Source organism: Poecile atricapillus (assembly GCF_030490865.1).
Source record: "Poecile atricapillus isolate bPoeAtr1 chromosome 36 unlocalized genomic scaffold, bPoeAtr1.hap1 SUPER_36_unloc_3, whole genome shotgun sequence".
Classification (NCBI taxonomy): Eukaryota; Metazoa; Chordata; class Aves; order Passeriformes; family Paridae; genus Poecile; species Poecile atricapillus.
The window spans coordinates 85054-109368 of NW_026708993.1; the positions used below are offsets into that span (position 1 = coordinate 85054).

General features: G+C 57.8%; 1 protein-coding gene across 1 annotated transcript in view; it reads left to right on the forward strand.

Annotated features, from left to right (window-relative positions):
* Positions 1-24315, forward strand: part of CHD3 (chromodomain helicase DNA binding protein 3) — a 100396-nt gene that overhangs the window by 66759 nt on the left and 9322 nt on the right. The window contains 12 exon segments of the mRNA XM_058828490.1: positions 13-190; positions 1650-1715; positions 3037-3122; positions 4551-4684; positions 6884-7028; positions 12060-12222; positions 12760-12869; positions 13381-13516; positions 15137-15238; positions 16387-16482; positions 17939-18047; positions 22857-22989. Of these exon segments, the coding sequence (XP_058684473.1) occupies positions 13-190; positions 1650-1715; positions 3037-3122; positions 4551-4684; positions 6884-7028; positions 12060-12222; positions 12760-12869; positions 13381-13516; positions 15137-15238; positions 16387-16482; positions 17939-18047; positions 22857-22989 (1458 nt within the window).

Consider the following 24315-nt stretch of genomic DNA (forward strand, 5'->3'; position numbering starts at 1 on the left):
GGTGTCGTGCAGATCGAGGAGATCGAGCGCGAGATCATCAAGCAGGAGGAGAACGTGGACCCCGATTATTGGGAGAAGCTCCTGAGGCACCACTACGAGCAACAGCAGGAGGACCTGGCCAGGAACCTGGGCAAGGGCAAACGCGTCCGCAAACAGGTCAACTACAACGACGCCGCCCAGGAGGACCAAGGTGGGCACTGGGATGGACTGGGAACCACTGGGATGGACTGGGAATCACTGGGGTGACACTGGGAGTGACTGGGACACACTGGGATGGGATTGGGAGTGACTGGGACACACTGGGATGGGATTGGGATGGACTGGGACACACTGGGATGGACTGGGATGGACTGGGGTGACACTGGGAGTGACTGGGACACACTGGGATGGGATTGGGATGGACTGGGATGGACTGGGATGGGACTGGGAGGACCTGGCCAGGAACCTGGGCAAGGGCAAACGCGTCCGCAAACAGGTCAACTACAACGACGCCGCCCAGGAGGACCAAGGTGGGCACTGGGATGGACTGGGATGGACTGGGAGGGGATTTGGGGTCACTGGGACACACTGGGATGGACTGGGAGGGACTGGGAACCACTGGGGTGACACTGGGACACACTGGGACAAACAGGTCAACTACAACGCCGCCGCCCAGGAGGACCAAGGTGGGCACTGGGATGGACTGGGAACCACTGGGGTGACACTGGGAGTGACTGGGATACACTGGGATGGACTGGGATGGACTGGGAGGGACTGGGAGCCACTGGGGTGACACTGGGATGGACTGGGATGGACTGGGATGGGACTGGGAGGACCTGGCCAGGAACCTGGGCAAGGGCAAACGCGTCCGAAAACAGGTCAACTACAACGACGCCGCCCAGGAGGACCAAGGTGGGCACTGGGATGGACTGGGATGGACTGGGATGGACTGGGAACCATTGGGAACCACTGGGAACCACTGGGATGGGATTGGGATGGACTGGGACACACTGGGACACACTGGGACAAACAGGTCAACTACAACGACACCGCCCAGGAGGACCAAGGTGGGCACTGGGATGGACTGGGAACCACTGGGAGGGACTGGGAATCACTGGGGTGACACTGGGAGTGACTGGGACACACTGGGATGGGACTGGGACACACTGGGACAAACAGGTCAACTACAACGACGCCACCCAGGAGGACCAAGGTGGGCACTGGGAGGGACTGGGATGGACTGGGATGGACTGGGAGGGGATTTGGGGTCACTGGGAGTGACTGGGACACACTGGGATGGAACTGGGATGGGACTGGGAGGACCTGGCCAGGAACCTGGGCAAGGGCAAACGCGTCCGGAAACAGGTCAACTACAACGACGCCGCCCAGGAGGACCAAGGTGGGCACTGGGATGGACTGGGATGGACTGGGATGGACTGGGATGAACTGGGATGGACTGGGATGGACTGGGAACCACTGGGATGGCACTGGGACATACTGGGATGGACTGGGATGGACTGGGATGTCCCCAGATAACCAGTCCGGGGTGACAGTGGGACACACTGGGGTGGCACTGGGGTGGCACTGGGACATACTGGGGTGGCACTGGGACATACTGGGATGAACTGGGATGAACTGGGATGGACTGGGATGGACTGGGATGTCCCCAGATAACCAGTCCGAGTACTCAGTGGGATCCGAGGAGGAGGACGAGGACTTCGACGAGCGGCCGGAGGGTGAGAGACACCTGGGTCACCTTAATGTCACCTTAATGTCACCTGTGTCACCTTTACTGTCACCTGTGTGTCACCTGTGTGTCACCTGTGTCACCTTAATGTCACCTGGGTCACCTGTGTGTCACCTGTGTCACCTTAATGTCACCTTAATGTCACCTCAATGTCACCTGTGTCACCTTAATGTCACCTGTGTCACCTTTAATGTCACCTGTGTCACCTTAATGTCACCTTAATATCACCTGTGTGTCACCTTTAATGTCACCTGTGTGTCACCTGTGTCACTTGGGTCACCTTAATATCACCTGTGTGTCACCTGTGTCACCTTAATGTCACCTGTGTGTCACCTGTGTGTCACCTGTGTGTCACCTTAATGTCACCTGTGTCACCTGTGTGTCACCTGAGTGTCACCTGTGTCACCTGTGTGTCACCTGTGTCACCTTAATGTCACTTGTGTGTCACCTGTGTCACCTTAATGTCACCTGTGTGTCACCTGTGTCACCTGTGTGTCACCTGTGTCACCTTAATGTCACTTTAATGTCACCTGTGTGTCACCTGTGTCACCTGTGTCACCTGTGTGTCACCTGTGTCACCTTAATGTCACCTGAGTGTCACCTGTGTGTCACCTGTGTGTCACCTGTGTCACCTTAATGTCACCTGTGTCTCACCTGTGTGTCATCTGTGTCACCTGTGTCACCTTAATGTCACCTGAGTGTCACCTGTGTCACCTGTCACCTGTGTCACCTTAATGTCACCTGTGTGTCACCTGTGTGTCACCTGAGTGTCACCTGTGTGTCACCTGTGTCACCTGTGTCCCCAAGGGGGGTTGATGTCCCCAAGGGGGGTCAGGGTGTCCCCAAGGGGGGGTCAGGGTGTCCCCAAGGGGGGGTCAGGGTGTCCCCAAGGAGGGGTTGATGTCCCCAAGGGGGGTCAGGGTGTCCCCAGGGGGGGTCAGGGTGTCCCCAAGGGGGGGTTGATGTCCCCAAGGGGGGTCAGGGTGTCCCCAGGGGGGGTCAGGATGTCCCCAAGGGGGGTTGATGTCCCCAGGGGGGGGTCAGGGTGTCCCCAAGGGGGGTCAGGGTGTCCCCAGGGGGGTCAGGGTGTCCCCAAGGGGGGTCAGGGTGTCCCCAGGGGGGTCAGGGTGTCCCCAAGGGGGGTTGATGTCCCCAAGGGGGGGTCAGGGTGTCCCCAAGGGGGGGTTGTTGTCCCAAGGGGGGGTCAGGATGTCCCCAAGGGGGGTTGATGTCCCCAAGGGGGGGTCAGGGTGTCCCCAGGGGGGTCAGGGTGTCCCCACGGGGGGTTGATGTCCCCTCCCCTCCCCCAGGCCGCCGTCAGTCCAAGCGGCAGCTGCGGAACGAGAAGGACAAACCCCTCCCCCCACTGCTGGCCCGGGTGGGCGGAAACATCGAGGTGAGGGGACAATGGGGACAGGGGTTGGGGACATCCCTGGGGGCTTGGGGACAGTGACACTGTCTGGGGACATCCCTGGAAACATCGAGGTGAGGGGACAATGGGGACAGTGGGGACAGTGGTTGGGGACATCCCTGGGGGCTTGGGGACATCCCTGGGGGCTTGGGGACATCCCTGGGGGCTTGGGGACATCCCTGGGGGCTTGGGGACAGTGACACTGTCTGGGGACATCCCTGGAAACATCGAGGTGAGGGGACAGTGACAGTGGGGACAATGGGGACAGGGGTTGGGGACATCCCTGGGGGCTTGGGGACAGTGACAATGTCTGGGGACATCCCTGGAAGCATCGAGGTGAGGGGACAGTGACAGGGGTTGGGGACAGTGGGGACAGTGGGGACAGGGGTTGGGGACACAGTTTGGGGACAATGACAATGATTGGGGACAGTGATGGGGGCTTGGGGACAGTGACACTGTCTGGGGACATCCCTGGAAACATCGAGGTGAGGGGACAGTGGGGACAGGGGTTGGGGACAATGGGGACAGGGGTTGGGGACATCCCTGGGGGCTTGGGGACAGTGACAATGTCTGGGGACATCCCTGGAAAAATTGAGGTGAGGGGACAGTGACAATGGGGACAGTGACAGGGGTTGGGGACAGTGACAATGTCTGGGGACATCCCTGGGGGTTTGGGGACAGTGACAATGGGGACGGTGACAATGGGGACAGTGACAATGTCTGGGGACACTGACAGGACTTGGGGACATCCCTGGGGCTTTGGGGACACCCCAAGGTCACCCGGGTCACCTCCAGGAGGGGCTCAGGGGGTGCTCGGACACCTGAGACCCCCAAATGTCCCCAATGTCCCCAATGTCCCCAATGTCCCCAATGTCCCCAATCCCCCCAATGTCCCCAATGTCCCCAATGTCCCCAATCCCCCCAATGTCCCCAATGTCCCCAATGTCCCCAATCCCCCCAATGTCCCCAATGTCCCCAATCCCCCCAATGTCCCCAATGTCCCCAATCCCCCCAATGTCCCCCAATGTCCCCAATGATGTCCCCAATGTCCCCCAATGTCCCCAATGTCCCCAATCCCCCCAATGTCCCCCAATGTCCCCAATGATGTCCCCAATGTCCCCGATGTCCCCAATGTCCCCAATCCCCCCAATGTCCCCAATGTCCCCAATGTCCCCAATGTCCCCAATCCCCCCAATGTCCCCAATGTCCCCAATGTCCCCAATGTCCCCAATGTCCCCCAATGTCCCCAATGCCCCCAATGTCCCCAATGTCCCCAATGTCCCCAACCCCCCAATCCCCCCAATCCCCCCAATGTCCCCAATGTCCCCAATGTCCCCAATGTCCCCAATCCCCCCAATGTCCCCAATGTCCCCAATGTCCCCAATGTCCCCAATGTCCCCAATGTCCCCTCAGGTGCTGGGGTTCAACACGAGGCAGAGGAAGGCTTTCCTCAACGCCGTCATGCGCTGGGGGATGCCCCCCCAGGACGCCTTCACCTCCCAGTGGCTCGTGAGGGACCTGCGGGGGAAGAGCGAGAAGGAGTTCAAGTAGGTGACACACCTGGGGACACCTGGGGACACACCTGGGGACAGCTGGGGACAGCTGGGGACACACCTGGGGACACCTGGGGACACCTGGGGACACCTGGGGGGACATGGGACAGCTGGGGACACACCTGGGGACAGCTGGGGGGACATGGGGGGACATGGGGACACACCTGGGGACATCTGGGGACACTGGGGGACACCTGGGGACACCTGGGGACAGCTGGGGGGACATGGGGACAGCTGGGGACACACATGGGGACACCTGGGGACACCTGGGGACACCTGGGGACACACCTGGGGACACACCTGGGGACAGCTGGGGACACCTGGGGGGACATGGGGACACACCTGGGGGGACATGGGGACAGCTGGGGGGACATGGGGACACCTGGGGACACCTGGGGACACCGGGGGGGACATGGGGACACCTGGGGACACCTGGGGACACCTCTGGGGACAACTGGGGACACCTGGAGGGACATGGGGACACCTGGGGACACCTGGGGACAGCTGGGGGGACATGGGGACATACCTGGGGACACCTGGGGACACACCTGGGGACAGCAGGAGGGGTGATGGTGGCAGGGACGGGTGGTGACATCAGGAACATGTGGTGGCACCAGGGAGAAGCGGTGGCAGGCTAGTGACATGTCCCCAATGTCCCCAATGTCCCCAATGTCCCCACTGTCCCCAATGTCCCCAATGTCCCCAATGTCCCCAATGTCCCCAATCCCCTCAATGTCCCCAATGTCCCCAATGTCCCCAATGTCCCCAATGTCCCCCAATGTCCCCAATCCCCCCAGTGTCCCCAATGTCCCCCATGTCCCCAATGTCCCCAAATGTCCCCAATGCCACGTGATGAGCCCTTACTCAGCCGAGCTCCGTTCCCGTCGGCGTTCCTGGGGAGCGGACGAGGCCGTGTCCCCCTCAGGCCGACACAAAGCCACCCCCGATGTCCCCAAGGTCCCCTCGGGGGGCCGGGCCTGGCTCGGGGACAGCGCCGGAGCGGTGGCGCGTCCCCAACGGGGCCGGCACAGCCACAGCGGCGCCGTGACGAGGGGACGGGCTGATGGCACGGGGACAGAGGGGACAGAGGGGACAGAGGGGACATTGGGGACAGAGGGGACAGTGGGGACATTGGGGACACTGGGGACATTGGGGACAGAGGGGGGATTGGGGACATTGGGGGGATTGGGGGACATTGGGGGGATTGGGGACATTGGGGGGATTGGGGACATTGGGGACATTGGGGACAGAGGGGACAGAGGGGACATTGGGGACATTGGGGACAATGGGGACATTGGGGACATTGGGGGATGGGGGACATTGGGGACATTGGGGACAGGACCCATGGGTGTCAGGGGACATTGGGGACAGGATCCATGGGGACAGGGGACACTGGGGACATTGGGGACATTGGGGACACTGGGGACACTGGGGACATTGGGGACAGGACCCATGGGTGTCAGGGGACATTGGGGACACTGGGGACAGGATTTATGGGGACAGGGGACCCTGGGGACATTGGGGACATTGGGGACATTGGGGACAGGATCCATGGGGCCAGGGGACACTGGGGACCCTGGGGACAGGATCCATGGGGACATCGGGGTCTGGGGACATGGAGACATTGGGGACATTGGGGACAGGACCCATGGGTGTCAGGGGACATTGGGGACACTGGGGACAGGATTTATGGGGTTTGGGGACATTGGGGACACTGGGGACACTGGGGACACTGGGGACAGGATCCATGGGCCCTGGGGACATTGGGGACATTGGGGACACTGGGGACATTGGGGACAGGACCCATGGGTGTCAGGGGACACTGGGGACACTGGGGACATTGGGGACATTGGGGACACTGGGGACATTGGGGACACTGGGGACAGGACCCATGGGTGTCAGGGGACACTGGGGACATTGGGGACACTGGGGACACTGGGGACATTGGGGACACTGGGGACAGGACCCATGGGTGTCAGGGGACACTGGGGACAATGGGGACATTGGGGACAGGACCCATGGGTGTCAGGGGACACTGGGGACACTGGGGACATTGGGGACACTGGGGACAGGACCCATGGGTGTCAGGGGACACTGGGGACACTGGGGACAGGACCCATGGGTGTCAGGGCACCCCGTGGCCCCTCGGGCAGGTGAGGTGTCACCGCTGGTGGCACTGGGCGCTGTCCCCAGGGCCTACGTGTCCCTGTTCATGCGTCACCTGTGCGAGCCGGGCGCCGACGGCTCCGAGACCTTCGCCGACGGCGTCCCCAGGGAGGGGCTGTCCCGGCAACAGGTGCTGACCCGCATCGGGGTCATGTCCCTCGTCAAGAAAAAGGTACCTGAGACACCTGGGGACACCTGGGGACACACCTGGGGGGACATGGGGACACCTGGGGGGACATGGGGACACACCTGGGGACACCCAGACACACCTGGGGACACCTGGGGGGACAGGGGACACACCTGGGGACACCCAGACACACCTGGGGACACCTGGGGGGACAGGGGGACACACCTGGGGACACACCTGGGGACACCTGGGGACACCTGGGGACACCTGGACACACCTGGGGACACCCAAAACCACACCTGGGGACACCCAGAACACACCTGGGCACACCTGGGGGGACATGGGGACACACCTGGGGACACCTGAGGACACCTGGGGGGACATGGGGACACACCTGGGGACACCTGGGGACACCTGGGGACACTGGGGTGGCGTCCCCAGGGAGGGGCTGTCCCGGCAACAGGTGCTGACCCGCATCGGGGTCATGTCCCTCGTCAAGAAAAAGGTACCTGGGACACCTGGGGACACCTGGGGACACCTGGGGGGACATGGGGACACACCTGGGGACACCTGGGGACACCTGGGGGGACATGGGGACACACCTGGGGACACCTGGGGACACCTGGGGACACCTGGGGGGACATGGGGACACACCCAGACACACCTGGGGACACCTGGGGACACCTGGGGGGACATGGGGACACAGCTGGGGACACCTGGGAACACCTGGGGACACCTGGGGACACCTGGGGGGACAAGGGGACACACCTGGGGACACCCAGACACACCTGGGGACACCTGGGGGGACATGGGGGGACATGGGGACACACCTGGGGACACCTGGGAACACCTGGGGACACCTGGGGACACCTGGGGGGACATGGGGACATCAAAAACACACCTGGGGACACCTGGGGACACCCAAAACCTCACCTGGGGACACCTGGAGACATCTGGGGACACCCAAAACCACACCTGGGGACACCCAGAACACACCTGGGCACACCTGGGGGGACCTGGGGACACCTGGAACCCAGTCTGGAACCCGATCTAGAACCGAGTCTAGAACAATCTAGAACCTGCTCTAGAACTATCTAGAACCGATCTAGAACCGAGTCTAGAACCTCTAGAACCCGATCTAGAACGATCTAGAACCGAGTCTAGAACTATCTAGAACCGAGTCTAGAACCTGGTCTAGAACCCAGTCTGGAACCCACCTGGAACACACCTGGGGACACCTGGGGACACCTGGGGACACCTGGACACACCTGGGGACATTTGGGGGTCACAGACACACCTGGACACACCCGGGGACACACCCAGACACACCTGGGGTCCTTTTTGGGTGTTTTTGGGGTTGTTTTTTGGGGTTTTGGGGTTGTTTTTTGGGGGTTTTTGGGGTGTTTTTTGGGTGTTTTTTGGGGTGTGATTTTGGGGTGATTTTGGTGATTTTGGGGTTGTTTTTTGGGGTGTGTTTTTGGGGTTTTTGGGGTAGTTTTTTGAGGTGATTTTGGGGGTTTTTGGGGTGATTTTGGGGTTTTTGGGGTTGTTTTTCAGCCTGTGATTTTGGGGTGATTTTGGGTGATTTTTAGGTGTTTTTTTGGGGATTTTGGGGTGTGATTTTGGGGGTTTTTGGGGTGTGATTTTGGGGTATTGGGGTTTTTTTTTGGGGTGTGATTTTGGTGTGATTTTGGTGGTTTTGGGGTTGTTTTTTGGGGTGATTTTGGGGATTTTGGGGTGTGATTTTGGGGGTTTTTGAGGTTGTTTTTTGGGGTGATTTTGGGGGATTTTGGGGTGTGGTTTTGGGTGGTTTTTAGGTGTGTTTTTGGGGTGATTTTGGTGTTTTTGGGGTTTTTTTTTGGGGTGATTTTGGGGTTGTTTTGGGGGGTTTTTGAGGTGTTTTTTGGGTGTTTTTGGGGTGTGATTTTGGGGGTTTTGGGGTTGTTTTTTGAGGTGATTTTGGGGTGTGATTTTGGGTTGTTTTTTTGGGGTTTTTGGGGTGGTTTTTGGAGTTTCTGGGGTTGTTTTTTGGGGTTTTTGGGGTTTTTTGGGGCATTTCTGGGGTGGTTTTGGGTGTTTGTGAGGTGATTTTGGGGGATTTTGGGGTGTGATTTTGGGGTGATTTTGGGTGTTTTTTAGGTGTTTTTTTGGGGTTTTTGTGGTGTGATTTTGGGGGTTTTTGGGGTGATTTTGGGGTTTTTGGGGTTGTTTTTCAGGCTGTGATTTTGGGGTGGTTTTTTTGGGTTTTTGGGGTGATTTTGGGGGTTTTTGTGGTGTGATTTTGGGGATTTTTGGGGTGATTTTGGGGTTTTTGGGGTTGTTTTTCAGGCAGTGATTTTGGGGTGATTTTGGGGGTTTTTGGGGTGGTTTTGGGTGTTTTTGAGGTGATTTTGGGGGATTTTGGGGTGTGATTTTGGGGTGATTTTGGGTGTTTTTTAGGTGTTTTTTTGGGGTTTTTGTGGTGTGATTTTGGGGGTTTTTGGGGTGATTTTGGGGTTTTTGGGGTTGTTTTTCAGGCTGTGATTTTGGGGTGATTTTGGGGGTTTTTGGGGTGGTTTTTTGGGGTTTTGGGGTTTTTTGGGGTGGTTTTTGGGGCTTTTTGGGGTGTCTTTTGGGGTTTTTGGGGTGGTTTTGGGGTTTTTGGGGTTGTATTTTGAGGTGATTTTGGGGTTTTTGGGGTTGTTTTTCAGGCTGTGATTTTGGGGTGATTTTGGGGTGTTTTTTTGGGTTTTTGGGGTGTTTTTTTGGGGTTTTTGTGGTGGTTTTTGGGGGTTTTTGGGGTCCCCCTGACCCCTGGATGTCCCCCCACAGGTGCAGGAGTTCGAGCACATCAACGGGCGCTGGTCCCTGCCCGAGCTGGGATCTGTGGGGGGATTTGGGGGTTTTTGGGGTGGTTTTGGGGGTTTTTGGGGTGATTTTGGGGGTTTTTGGGGTGATTTTGGGGTTTTTGGGGTGATTTTGGGGGTTTTTGGAGTGGTTTGGGGTGTTTTTGAGGTGATTTTGGGGGTTTTTGGGGTGGGATTTTGGGGGTTTTTGGGGTGATTTTGGGGTTTTTGAGGTTGTTTCTCAGGCAGTGATTTTGGGGTGATTTTGGGGGTTTTTGGGGTGGTTTTTGGGGTTGTTTTTTGAGGTGATTTGGGAGATTTTGGGGTGTGATTTTGAGGTGATTTTGGGGGTTTTTGAGGTTGTATTTTGGGGTGTGATTTTGGGGGTTTTTGGGGTGATTTTGGGGTTTTTGGGGTTGTTTTTCAGGCTGTGATTTTGGGGGTTTTTGTGGTGGTTTTTTTGGTTTTTTGGGGTTTTTGGGGTGGTTTTTGGGGGTTTTTGGGGTCCCCCTGACCCCTGGGTGTCCCCCCACAGGTGCAGGAGTTGGAGCACATCAACGGGCGCTGGTCCCTGCCCGAGCTGGGATCTGTGGGGGGATTTGGGGGTTTTTGGGGTGGTTTTGGGGTTTTTGGGGTTGTTTTTTAGGCTGTGATTTTTGGGTGATTTTGGGGGTTTTTGGGGTTGTTTTTTGAGGTGATTTTGGGGGATTTTGGGGTTTTTGGGGTTGTATTTTGAGGTGATTTTGGGGTTTTTGGGGTTGTTTTTCAGGCTGTGATTTTGGGGTGATTTTGGGGGTTTTTGGGGTGATTTTGGGGTTTTTGAGGTGTCTTTTGGGGTTTTTGGGGTGGTTTGGGGTGTTTTTGAGGTGATTTTGGGGGATTTTGGGGTGTGATTTTAGGGACTTTTGGGGTGATTTTAGGGTTTTTGAGGTTGTTTTTCAGGCTGTGATTTTGGGGTGATTTTGGGGGTTTTTGGAGTGACTTTGTGTTTTTTGAGGTGTTTTTGGGGTGATTTTGGTGTTTTTGGGGTGATTTTGGGGGATTTTGGGGTGGTTTTGGGGGTTTTTGGGGTGATTTTAGGGTTTTTGGGGTTTTTGGGGTTGTTTTTTGGGGTTTTCGAGGTTGTTTTTCAGGCAGTGATTTTGGGGTGATTTTGGGGGTTTTTGGCGTGGTTTTTTTGGGTTTTTGGGGTTTTTGGGGTGGTTTTTGGGGGTTTTTGGGGTCCCCCTGACCCCTGGGTGTCCCCCCACAGGTGCAGGAGTTCGAGCACATCAACGGGCGCTGGTCCCTGCCCGAGCTGGGATCTGTGGGGGGATTTGGGGGTTTTTGGGGTGATTTTGGGGTTTTTGGGGTGTTTTTTTTGGGGTTTTGGGGGTTTTTGGGGTGGTTTTTGGGGGTTTTTGGGGTGGTTTTTGGGGTTTTTGAGGTGTCTTTTGGGGTTTTTGGGGTGTTTTTGAGGTGATTTTGGGGGATTTTGGGGTGTGATTTTGGGGGTTTTTGGGGTGGTTTTTTGGGGTTTTGAGGTTGTTTTCCAGGCTGTGATTTTGGGGTGATTTTGGTGTGATTTTGGGGGTTTTTGGGGTGATTTTGGGGGTTTTTGGGGTGGTTTGGGGTGTTTTTGAGGTGATTTTGGGGGATTTTGGGGTGGTTTTTGGGGGTTTTTGGGGTGGTTTTTTTGGGGTTTTTGGGGTTGTTTTTCAGGCTGTGATTTTGGGGTGATTTTGGGGTGTGATTTTGGGTTTTTGGGGTTTCTGGGGTGGTTTTTGGGGGTTTTTGGGGTCCCCCTGACCCCTGGGTGTCCCCCCACAGGTGCAGGAGTTGGAGCACATCAACGGGCGCTGGTCCCTGCCCGAGCTGGGATCTGTGGGGGGATTTGGGGGTTTTTGGGGTGATTTTGGGGGTTTTTGGGGTTGTTTTTTGAGGTGATTTTGGGGGTTTTTGGGGTGTGATTTTGGGGTGATTTTGGGGGTTTTTGGGGTGGTTTTTTTGGGGTTTTTGAGGTGTTTTTTGGGTGATTTTGGGGTTTTTGGGGTTGTTTTTCAGGCTGTGATTTTGGGGGATTTTGGGGTGTTATTTTGGGGTGATTTTGGGGATTTTTGGGGTGATTTTGGGGTTTTTGGGGTTGTTTTTCAGGCTGTGATTTTGGGGTGATTTTTGGGGTTTTTGGGGTGGTTTTTTTGGGTTTTTGGGGTTTTTGGGGTGGTTTTTGGGGTTTTTGGGGTCCCCCTGAGCCCTGGGTGTCCCCCCACAGGTGCAGGAGTTCGAGCACATCAACGGGCGCTGGTCCCTGCCCGAGCTGGCCCCGGAGCCCAGCGCCGACTCCAAGCGCTCGTCCCGCGCCTCCTCCCCCGCCAAGACCGGACCCCCCAGCCCCGAACAGAGCGGCCCCCCCAGCCCCCAGCCCCCCACGCCAGGTACGGCTGGGGACACCTGGGGACACCTCTGGGGACAGCTGGGGACACCTGGGGACACCTGGGAACAGCTGGGGGGACATGGGGACACACCTGGGGACACCTGGGGGGACACCTGGGGACACCTGGGGACAGCTGGGGGGACATTGGGACACCTGGGGACACACCTGGGGACACCCTGGGGACACCTGGGGACAACCTGGGACACCTGGGGACACACCTGGGGACATCCTGGGGACACCTGGGACACCTGGGAATGGGGACAGGGGACAGGGATTGGGATGAAGGAGGTGACACAGGGGAGGTGACACGGGGCCAGAGCCAGGTGCCCCTGTCCCCTGTCCCTGTCCCCAATGTCCCCAATGTCCCCAATGTCCCCCAATGTCCCCAATGTCCCCAATGTCCCCAATGTCCCCAATCCCCCCAGTGTCCCCAATGTCCCCAATGTCCCCAATGTCCCCAATGTCCCCAATGTCCCCCAATGTCCCCAATGTCCCCAATGTCCCCGATGTCCCCAATGTCCCCTGTCCCTGTCCCCAGCCACGCCGGTGCCCAGCGGGGAGGGGCCGGTGCCACCCCCGGACAGGGACGACGGTGACAGCCGGGAGGAGAAGGAACAACCCAAAGGGGCCGAGAAGATGGAGACAGACGTGAGTGACACCGGTGTCCCCAACTGTCCCCAACTGTCCCCAACCCTGTCCCCAGCCCTGTCACTGTCCCCAACTGTCCCCAACTGTCCCCAACTGTCCCCAACCCTGTCCTCAACCCTGGCACTGTCCCCAACCCTGTCCCCATTGTCACCCTGGGGTTGGGGTGTCCCCAAGGTGTCCCCAGGGTGTCCCCAGGGTGTCCCCGAGGGTGTCTGGGTGTCCCCAAGGTGTCCCCAAGGTGTCCCCAAGGGTGTCGTGGTGTCCCTAAGGGTGTCCTGGTGTCCCCAAGGTGTCCCCAAGGTGTCCCCAAGGTGTCCCAGTGTCCCCAGGGTGTCCCCAAGGTGTCCCCAAGGTGTCCCCAAGGTGTCCCCAAGGTGTCCCCAGGGTGTCCCCAAGGTGTCCCCAAGGTGTCCCCAGGGTGTCCCCAAGGTGTCCCCAGGGTGTCCCCAAGGTGTCCCCAAGGTGTCCCCAAGGTGTCCCCATGGGTGACCCCCCCTCCCGTGTCCCCCAGGCCGCTGTCCCCGAGGTGCCACCGTCCCCCGGCGATGGCAGCGAGGCCGAGGGGCCCCGGAAGGGGGAGGAGGAGGAGGGGCCCGGCCACCGAGACCCCGAGGCCGAAGGAGCCCCGGCCCGAGAGGAGCGGCCAGGTGAGACCCCCGGGAATCCCGGGAAATCCCAGGAAAATCCCAGGAAAATCCCGGGAAAATCCCCAAAATCCCGGGAAATCCCCAAAATCCCGGGAAAATCCCAGGAAAATCCCCAAAATCCCGGGAAATCCCAGGGAAATCCCCGGAAAATCCCCAAAATCCCGAGAAATCCCAGGAAAATCCCCAAAATCCCGGGAAATCCCAGGAAAATCCCCAAAATCCCAGGAAAATCCCCAAAATCCCGGGAAATCCCAGGAAATCCCCAAAATCCCAGGAAAATCCCCAAAATCCCGGGAAATCCCCAAAATCCCGGGAAATCCCCAAAATCCCGGGAAATCCCAGGAAAATCCCCAAAATCCCGGGAAATCCCAGGAAAATCCCGGGAAATCCCAGGAAAATCCCCAAAATCCCAGGAAATCCCCAAAATCCCGGGAAATCCCAGGAAAATCCCCAAAATCCCAGGAAAATCCCGGGAAATCCCAGGAAAATCCCCAAAATCCCAGGACAATCCCGGGAAATCCCAGGAAAATCCCCAAAATCCCGGGAAATCCCCAAAATCCCGGGAAATCCCCAAAATCCCGGGAAATCCCAGGAAAATCCCCAAAATCCCGGGAAATCCCAGGAAAATCCCGGGAAATCCCAGGAAAATCCCCAAAATCCCAGGAAATCCCCAAAATCCCGGGAAATCCCAGGAAAATCCCCAAAAATCCCAGGAAATTCGCAAAATCCCGGGAAATGTCCCCAAAAATCCCAAGAAAATCCCAAAAATCTCAGGAAAATCCCAAAAATCCCAGGAAAATCCCAAAAATCCCAGGAAAATCCCGGAAAATTCCCAAAATCCCGGGAAATCGCCCCAAAATCCCATGAAATTCCCCCAAAATCCCGTGAAATCCCCCAAATCCCGGGAAATTCTTCCAAAATCCCGGGAAATTCCCAAAATCCTGGGAAATGTCCCCAAAAATCCCAAGAAAATCCCCAAAAATCTCAGGAAAATTCCCAAAATCCCAGGAAAATCCCGGAAAATTCCCAAAATCCTGGAAAATGGCCCCAAAATCCCGGGAAATTCCCAAAATCCCGGGAAATGTCCCCAAAAATCCCAAGAAAATCCCAAAAATCTCAGGAAAATCCCAAAAATACCAGGAAAATCCCGGAAAATTCCCAAAATCCCGGGAAATGGCCCCAAAATCCCGGGAAATTCCCCAAAATCCCGGGAAATTCCCAAAATCCCGGGAAATGTCCCAAAAATCCCGGAAAATTCCCAAAATCCCATGAAATCGCCCCAAAATCTCATGAAATTCCCCCAAAATCCCGGAAATTCCCCAAATCCCATGAAATTCCCCCAGAATCCCGGAAATTCCCCAAATCCGGTGAAATTCCCCCAAAATCCCAGAAAATCCCAAAATCCTGGGAAAATCCCCCCAAAATCCCAGGAAATTCCAAAAAAATCCCAGAAAATCCCTCAAAATTCTGGGAAAATCCCCAAAATCCCGGGAAATTCCCCAAAAATCCCGGGAAAATCCTGGAAAATCCCCAAAATCCCAGAAATTCCCCAAATCCGGTGAAATTCCCCCAAAATCCCGGAAAATCCCCAAATCCCCTGAAACGTCCCCGATTCCGCAGGCGCCGAGGCCGAGAAGGGGGCGGGGCCGGAGAAAGGGGAGGAGAAAATCCCGGAGGAGGAGCCCAAGGAGCGGCCGGGGGGGGACCCCGAGCCAAAGAGAGGTGCTGGGGGGCGGGGCTTGGGGAAAAGGGGCGGAGCTTAGCCCAGAGGGGGGCGGGGCTTGGTCAAAAGGGGCGGGGCTTAGCCCAGAGGGGGCGGGGCTTGGCAAAAAGGGGGTGGGGTTTAACCCAGGGGCGGGGCTTGGGGAAAAGGGGTGGGGCTTAACACAGAGGGGGCGTGGCTTGGTCAAAAGGGGTGGGGCTTAACACAGGGGGGTGTGGGTTGGTCAAAAGGGGCGGGGCTTAACCCAGAGGGGCGTGGCTTGGTCAAAAGGGGCGGGGCTTAACACAGAGGGAGCGGGGCTTGGTCAAAAAAGGGGGGCTTAACACAGAGGGGGCGTGGCTTTGGCAAAAGGGGCGTGGCTTAACACAGAGGGGCGGGGCTTGGAAAAAAAAGTGGGTTTTGACCCAGAGGGGGGGTGGCTTGGCAAAAAGGGGCAGGGCTTAACACAGAGGGGGCGGGGCTTGGCCAAAGGGGGCGGGGCTTAACCCAGAAGGGGCGTGGCTTAATGGGAAGGGGCGGGGTTTACCCTGCATAGGGGGCGTGGCTTAAGAGAAGGGGCATGGATTAACCCAAAAGGGGCGGGGCTTAATGGGAGGGGGCGTTGCTTAACCCAGAAGGGGCGGGGCTTAAAGGAAAGGGCGTGGTTTAATTCCCAGGGGGGCAGGGCTTATGGGAAAGGGCGTGGTTTAATCCTGGAGGGGGCGGGGCTTAAAGGAAAGGGCGTGGTTTAATTCCCGGGATGGGGCTTATGGGAAAGGGTGTGGGGCTTGATAAAAGGGGCGGGGCTTAAAGGAAAGGGGCGTGGTCATAGCAAAGGGGGCGTGGCTTAAACAGAAGGGGCGTAGCTTAATTCCCAGGGGGCGTGGCTTAAGATCAGGGGCGTGGTTTAAGCCCCAAGGGGTGCGGCTTGAGAAAAGGGGCGGGGCTTAAAGGAAAGGGGCGTGGTTATAGCAAAGGGGGCGTGGCTTAAACAGAAGGGGCGTGGTTTAACACCAGAGGGGCATGGCTTAAGGGGAGGGGCGTGGTTTGACACCAGAGGGGCGTGGCTTAAGGGAAGGGGCGTGGTTTAACACCAGAGGGGCATGGCTTAAGGGGAGGGGCGTGGTTTAATCCCTCACCTGTCAATCATCCCTGGCCCCGCCCCCAGAGGAGCTCCGCGAGCCCCGCCCGGAGCCGAGGCCCAACGGACGCAGGGACGAGAAACCGAGATTCATGTTCAACATCGCCGATGGCGGATTCACAGGTGGGGACACACCTGGGGGGACATGGGGACAGCTGGGGACACACCTGGGGACACACCTGGGGACACACCTGGGGATAGCTGGGGGGACATGGGGACAGCTGGGACACACCTGGGGACAGCTGGGACAGCTGGGACACCTGGGGGGACATGGGGACACCTGGGGACACACCTGGGGACACCTGGGGACACCTGGGGGGACATGGGGACACCTGAATCACACCTGGGTCACACCTGGATCACACGTGGATCACACCCGAGGTCACCTGGGTCACACCCGGTCACACCTGGGACACCTGGGGCACACCTGCTCACACCTGGTCACACCTGTGTCACACCTGTGTCACACCTGGTCTCACCTGAGCTCACCTGGGGTCACTTGGGGCACACCTGGGGACACCTGGGGGGGACATGGGGACACCTGGGGACACACCCGGTCACACCTGTGTCACACCTGTCCCAGCTGTGTCACACCTGTGTCTCACCTGTGTCACACCTGGGGACACCTGTGTCACACCTGGGTCCCACCTGTGTCTCACCTGTGTCACACCTGGGGACACCTGGGGGCACCTGGGTCACACCTGGGTCACACCTGTGTCTCACCTGTGTCACACCTGTGTCCCACCTGTGTCACACCTGTGTCACACCTGTGTCACACCTGGACACACCTGGGGCACACTTGGGGCACACCTGTGTCACACCTGTCCCACCTGTGTCACACCTGGACACACCTGAGCTCACCTGGGTCACACCTGGGTCACACCTGGGGGTACCTGAATCACACCTGGGTCACACCTGCTCACACCCGGTCACACCTGGGGGTACCTGGGTCACACCTGGGTCACACCTGGGTCACACCTGAACACACCTGAACACACCTGGTCTCACCTGTGTCACACCTGGGTCATACCCGAGCTCACCTGGGTCACACCTGTGTCACACCTGGTCACACCTGGGGCACCTGGGGCACACCTGGGGCACACCTGGGGGTACCTGAATCACACCTGGATACACCTGGACACACCTGAACACATCTGGACACACCTGAACACACCTGGACACACCTGTGTCACACCTGGGGGGGACATGGGGACACCTGGGTCACACCTGGACACACCTGAGCTCACCTGGGTCACACCTGGACACACCTGGTCACACCTGAGCTCACCTGTGCACACCTGGGTCACACTGGGGACACACCTGGGGACACCTGGACACACCTGAACTCACCTGGGTCACACCTGGGGGCACCTGGGGGCACCTGGAGGTACCTGGGTCACACCTGGGGACACCTGGGGGGGACATGGGGACACCTGGGGACACACCCGGTCACACCTGGGTCACGCCTGGGGGTACCTGGGGAGTACCTGTGTCACATCTGGTCACATGTGGGGACACCTGGACACACCTGTGTCACACCTGTGTCACACCTGTGTCACCCGTGTCCCCTCCCCCGCAGAGCTGCACACGCTGTGGCAGAACGAGGAGCGCGCCGCCATCTCCTCGGGGAAACTCAACGAGATCTGGCACCGGCGCCACGACTACTGGCTGCTGGCCGGCATCGTCCTGTATCCTCCGGAAAAACAACCGGAATTCCGGGAATTCTGGGAATTTTGGGAATTTTGGGAATTTCAGGGTGTTCCCAGGGGGGTTTGGGGTGTTCCCGGTGGGGTTTGGTGGGGCTGGGGACGGTGACAGCGCGGTGAGGGTGGCGCCGGTGCCGGGGGCTGCTGGCCGGCATCGTCCTGTATCCTCGGGAATTCCGGGAATTCCGGGAATTCTGGGAGTTTCAGGGGAATTTCGGGAATTTCGGGGGAATTTTGGGAATTTCAGGGGGGTTTGGGGTGTTCCCGGTGGGGTTTGGGGTGTCCCCGGGGCTGGGGACGGTGACAGCGCGGTGAGGGTGAGGCTGATCCTGGGGACATCGTCCTGGATCCTCCAGAATTCTGGGAATTTCGGGAATTCTGGGAATTTCGGGAATTTCAGGGGAATTTCGGGAATTTTGGGGGGGTTTGGGGTGTTCCTGGTGGGGTTTGGTGGGGCTGGGGACGGTGACAGCGCGGTGAGGGTGGCGCCGGTGCCGGGGGCTGCTGGCCGGCATCGTCCTGTATCCTCCGGAAAAACAACCGGAATTCCGGGAATTCTGGGAATTCTGGGAATTTCAGGGGAATTTTGGGAATTTCAGGGGAATTTCGGGAATTCCGGGGGGGTTTGGGGTGTTCCTGGTGGGGTTTGGTGGGGCTGGGGACGGTGACAGCGCGGTGGCACCGGCGCCACGACTGCTGGCTGCTGGCCGGCATCGTCCTGTATCCTCGGGAAAAACAACCGGAATTCCGGGAATTCTGGGAATTTCGGGAATTTCAGGGGAATTTCAGGGGAATTTTGGGAATTTCGGGGGGGTTTGGGGTGTTCCCGGTGGGGTTTGGTGGGGCTGGGGACGGTGACAGCGCGGTGAGGGTGAAACTGATCCTGGGGACATCGTCCTGTATCCTCGGGAATTCCAGGAATTCCGGGAATTTCAGGGGAATTTTGAGAATTTCAGGGGAATTTTGGGAATTTCAGGGGAATTTCAGGAATTTTGGGGGGGTTTGGGGTGTTCCCGGTGGGGTTTGGTGGGGTTGGGGACGGTGACAGCGCGGTGGCACCGGCGCCACGACTGCTGGCTGCTGGCCGGCATCGTCCTGTATCCTCCGGAAAAACAACCGGAATTCCGGGAATTCTGGGAATTTTGGGAATTTCAGGGGAATTTTGGGAATTTCGGGGGGGGTTTGGGGTGTTCCCGGTGGGGTTTGGTGGGGCTGGGGACGGTGACAGCGCGGTGGCACCGGCGCCACGACTGTTGGCTGCTGGCCGGCATCGTCCTGTATCCTCGGGAATTCCGGGAATTCTGGGAATTTTGGGAATTTCAGGGGAATTTTGGGGGAATTTCAGGAATTTTGGGGGGGTTTTTGGGGTGTTCCCGGTGGGGTTTGGTGGGGCTGGGAACGGTGACAGCGCGGTGAGGGTGAAACTGATCCTGAGGGCATTGTCCTGTATCCTCAGGAATTCTGGGAATTTCGGGAATTCTGGGAATTTCAGGGGAATTTTGGGAATTTCAGGGGAATTTTGGGAATTTCAGGGGAATTCCGGGAATTTCAGGGGAATTTTGGGAATTTCAGGGGAATTTTGGGAATTTCAGGGGAATTTTGGGAATTTCGGGAGGGTTTGGGTGTTCCTGGTGGGATTTGGGGTGTCCTTTTGGAATTTGGGGTGTTCTTGGGAGGGTTTGGGGTGTTCCCGTTGGAATTTTGGGTGTTCCTGTTGGAATTCGGGTGTTCCTGTTGGGGTTTGGGGTGTTCCTGTTGGAATTTGGGTGTTCCCATTGGAATTTGGGGTGTTCCCGTTGGAATTTGGGGTGTTCCTGTTGGAATTTGGGTGTTCCTGTTGGAATTTTGGGTGTCCCTGTTGGAATTTTGGGTGTTCCTGTTGGAATTTTGGGTGTTCCTGGTGGAATTTTGGGTGTTCCTGTTGGAATTTGGGGTGTTCCCATGGGAATTTGGGGTGTTCCCGTTGGAATTTGGGTGTTCCCGTTGGAATTTGGGGTGTTCCTGGTGGGGTTTGGGGTGTTCCTGTTGGGATTTTGGGTGTTCCCGTGGGAATTTTGGGTGTTCCCGTTGGAATTTGGGTGTTCCTGTTGGGGTTTGGGTGTTCCTGTTGGAATTTTGGGTGTTCCTGTTGGAATTTTGGGTGTCCCCGGTGGAATTTGGGGTGTTCCCGTTGGAATTTTGGGTGTTCCTGTTGGAATTTTGGGTGTTCCCATTGGAATTTGGGGTGTTCTTGGTGGAATTTGGGGTGTTCCCATTGGAATTTTGGGTGTTCCTGTTGGAATTTGGGTGTTCCCGTTGGGATTTTGGGTGTTCCTGTTGGAATTTGGGTGTTCCTGGTGGGATTTGGGGTGTTCCTGTTGGGGTTTGGGTGTTCCTGGTGGAATTTGGGGTGTTCCCGTTGGAATTTGGGGTGTTCCTGTTGGGATTTTGGGTGTTCCCATGGGAATTTGGGGTGTTCCTGTTGGAATTTTGGGTGTTCCCATGGGAATTTGGGGTGTTCCTGGTGGAATTTTGGGTGTTCCCATGGGAATTTCAGGTGTTCCTGGTGGAATTTGGGGTGTTCCTGTTGGAATTTGGGTGTTCCCGTTGGAATTTGGGGTGTTCCTGTTGGAATTTGGGGTGTTCCTGTTGGAATTTGGGGTGTTCCTGTTGGAATTTTGGGTGTTCCTGTTGGAATTTTGGGTGTTCCTGTTGGGGTTTGGGTGTTCCCATGGGAATTTTGGGTGTTCCCGTTGGAATTTGGGGTGTTCCCGTGGGAATTTTGGGTGTCCCCAGCGTGTGCCGGGGGTTGTGACCTCCCTGGGTTAGTGACAGTGACAGCAAGGGGAGGGTGACACGGTGACAATGTGACACGGTGACATGGTGACAGTGACACGGTGACAGTGACACGTGAGGTGACAATGTGACACGGTGACAGTGACATGTGGGGTGACAAGGTGACACGGTGACAATGTGACATGGTGACAATGTGACACGGTGACAGTGACACAGTGACAGTGTGACACAGTGACAGTGACACGTGAGGTGGCAATGTGACATGGTGACAGTGACATGGTGACAGTGACACGGTGACAGTGACACGTGAGGTGACAATGTGACAGCTTGACACGGTGACACAGTGACAAGGTGACACAGTAACACGGTGACAGGGTGTCAGGGTGACACAGTGACAATGTGACACGGTGACAGTGACACGTGAGGTGGCAATGTGACATGGTGACAGTGACACGGTGACAGTGACACGGTGACAAGGTGACACGGTGACAGTGACACATGAGGTGACAATGTGACACGGTGACACAGTGACAGGGTGACAGGGTGACAATGTGACACGGTGACACACGGTGACGTTCCTTAGCGCTCAGCCACGGCTACGCGCGCTGGACCGACATCCAGAACGACGGCGCCTTCGGGGTCAGGGTGACAGGGTGACAGGGTGACAGGGTGACAGGGTGACACGGTGACACGGTGACAGGGTGACACAGTGACAGGGTGACAGGGTGACAGTGTGACACGGTGACAGGGTGACACGGTGACAATGTGACACGGTGACATTCCTTAGCGCTCAGCCACGGCTACGCGCGCTGGACCGACATCCAGAACAACGGCGCCTTTGGGGTCAGGGTGACAGTGACAGTGTGACAGGGTGACACGGTGACACGGTGACAGGGTGACAGGGTGACACGGTGACAGGGTGTCAGGGTGACACGGTGACACAGTGACACACGGTGACACGGTGACGTTCCTTAGCGCTCAGCCACGGCTACGCGCGCTGGACCGACATCCAGAACGACGGCGCCTTCGGGGTCAGGGTGACAGTGACAGTGTGACAGGGTGACACGGTGACAGGATGTCAGGGTGACACAGTGACACAGTGACACGGTGACAGTGTGATGGTGTCAGGGTGACACGGTGACACACACGGTGACGTTCCTTAGCGCTCAGCCACGGCTATGCGCGCTGGACCGACATCCAGAACGACGGCGCCTTCGGGGTCAGGGTGACACGGTGACAGGGTGACAGGGTGTCAGGGTGACAGTGTGTCAGTGTGACACGGTGACAATGTGACACGGTGACACGGTGACGTTCCTTAGCGCTCAGCCACGGCTACGTGCGCTGGACCGACATCCAGAACGACGGCGCCTTCGGGGTCAGGGTGACACGGTGACAGTGTGACAGGGTGACAGTGTGACAGGGTGACACGGTGACAATGTGTCAGGGTGACAGGATGACAGGGTGACACGGTGACAGGGTGTCAGGGTGACAATGTGACAGGGTGACACACAGGGTGACAGTGTGACAGGGTGACACGGTGACAGGGTGTCAGGGTGACACAGGGTGACACGGTGACAGGGTGACAGGGTGACAGGATGTCAGGGTGACACAGTGACACAGTGACACGGTGACAGTGTGATGGTGTCAGGGTGACAGGGTGACACGGTGACGTTCCTTAGCGCTCAGCCACGGCTACGCGCGCTGGACCGACATCCAGAACGACGGCGCCTTCGGGGTCAGGGTGACACGGTGACAGTGTGACAGGGTGTCAGGGTGACAGGGTGACAGGGTGACACGGTGACAGGGTGACACAGTGACAGTGTGACGGTGTCAGGGTGACACACGGTGACGTTCCTTAGCGCTCAGCCACGGCTACGCGCGCTGGACCGACATCCAGAACGACGGCGCCTTCGGGGTCAGGGTGACAGTGTGACAGGGTGTCAGGGTGACACGGTGACACACGGTGACAGGGTGACAGGGTGACAATGTGACACGGTGACGTTCCTTAGCGCTCAGCCACGGCTACGCGCGCTGGACCGACATCCAGAACGACGGCGCCTTCGGGGTCATCAACGAACCCTTCAAGGGCGAAGCCTCCAAGGGGAATTTCCTGGAGATGAAAAACAAATTCCTGGCGCGGCGCTTCAAGGTGAGCACCTGGGGACACCTGGGGACACCTCTGGGGACATCTGGGGACACCTGGGGACATCTGGGGGGACATGGGGACACCTGGGGACACCTGGGGACACCTGGGGACACCTCTGGGGACACCTGGGGACATCTGGGGACACCTGGGGGGACATGGGGACACCTGGGGACACCTGGGGACATCTGGGGGGACATGGGGGGACATGGGGACACCTGGGGACACCTGGGGGGACATGGGGACACACCTGGGGACACCTGGGGACACCTCTGGGGACACCTCGGGACACCTGGGGGGACATGGGGACACCTGGGGACACCTCTGGGGACACCTGGGGACACCTGGGGACACCTGGGGACACCTGGGGACATCTGGGGACATCTGGGGATGTTTGGGGACACCTCTGGGGACACCTGGGGACACACCTGGGGACACCTGGGGACACCTGGGGACATCTGGGGGGACATGGGAACACCTGGGGACACCTTGGGGACACCTGGGGACACCTGGGGGGACCTGGGGACACCTGAGGGGACACCTGGGGACACCTGGGGGGACCTGGGGGGACCTGGGGACATGAGGAGTGACAGGAGGGTGCTGCAGGTGTTGGGTGAAGTCAGGGTTGGACACCTGGAGCCTCCAGATGTTGATGAGGTCACGGTTGAACCCAAAAACACCTGGATCCTCCAGATGTTGATGAGGTCACAGTCGGGCCCACCAACACCTGGAGCCTCCAGATGTTGATGAGATCAGAGTTGAACCCAAAACCACCTGGAGCCTCCAGATCAGGGTCACACCCCCAACCGCTGGACCCTCCAGATGTTGATGAGATCATGGTTGAACCCAAAAACACCTGGAGCCTCCAGATGTTGATGAGATCAGGGTTGGATCCACCAACACCTGGAGCCTCCAGATCAGGGTCACACCCCCCAACCCCAGGACCCTCCAGATGTTGATGAGGTCACGGTTGGACCCACCAACACCTGGATCCTCCAGGTTGAACCCAAAACCACCTGGAGCCTCCAGATCAGGGTCAGACCTACCAACACCTGGAGCCTCCAGATGTTGATGAGATCAGGGTTGAACCCAAAAACACCTGGAGGCTTCAGATGTTGATGAGATCAGGGTCAGACCCCCCAACCCCTCCAGATGTTGATGAGGTCACGGTTGAACCCAGAAACACCTGGAGGCTCCAGATCAGGGTCACACCCCCCAACATCTGGACCCTCCAGATGTTGATGAGATCACGGTTGAACCCAAAAACACCTGGAGGCTCCAGATGTTGATGAGATCAGGGTCAGGTCCACAAACCCCTGGAGCCTCCAGGTG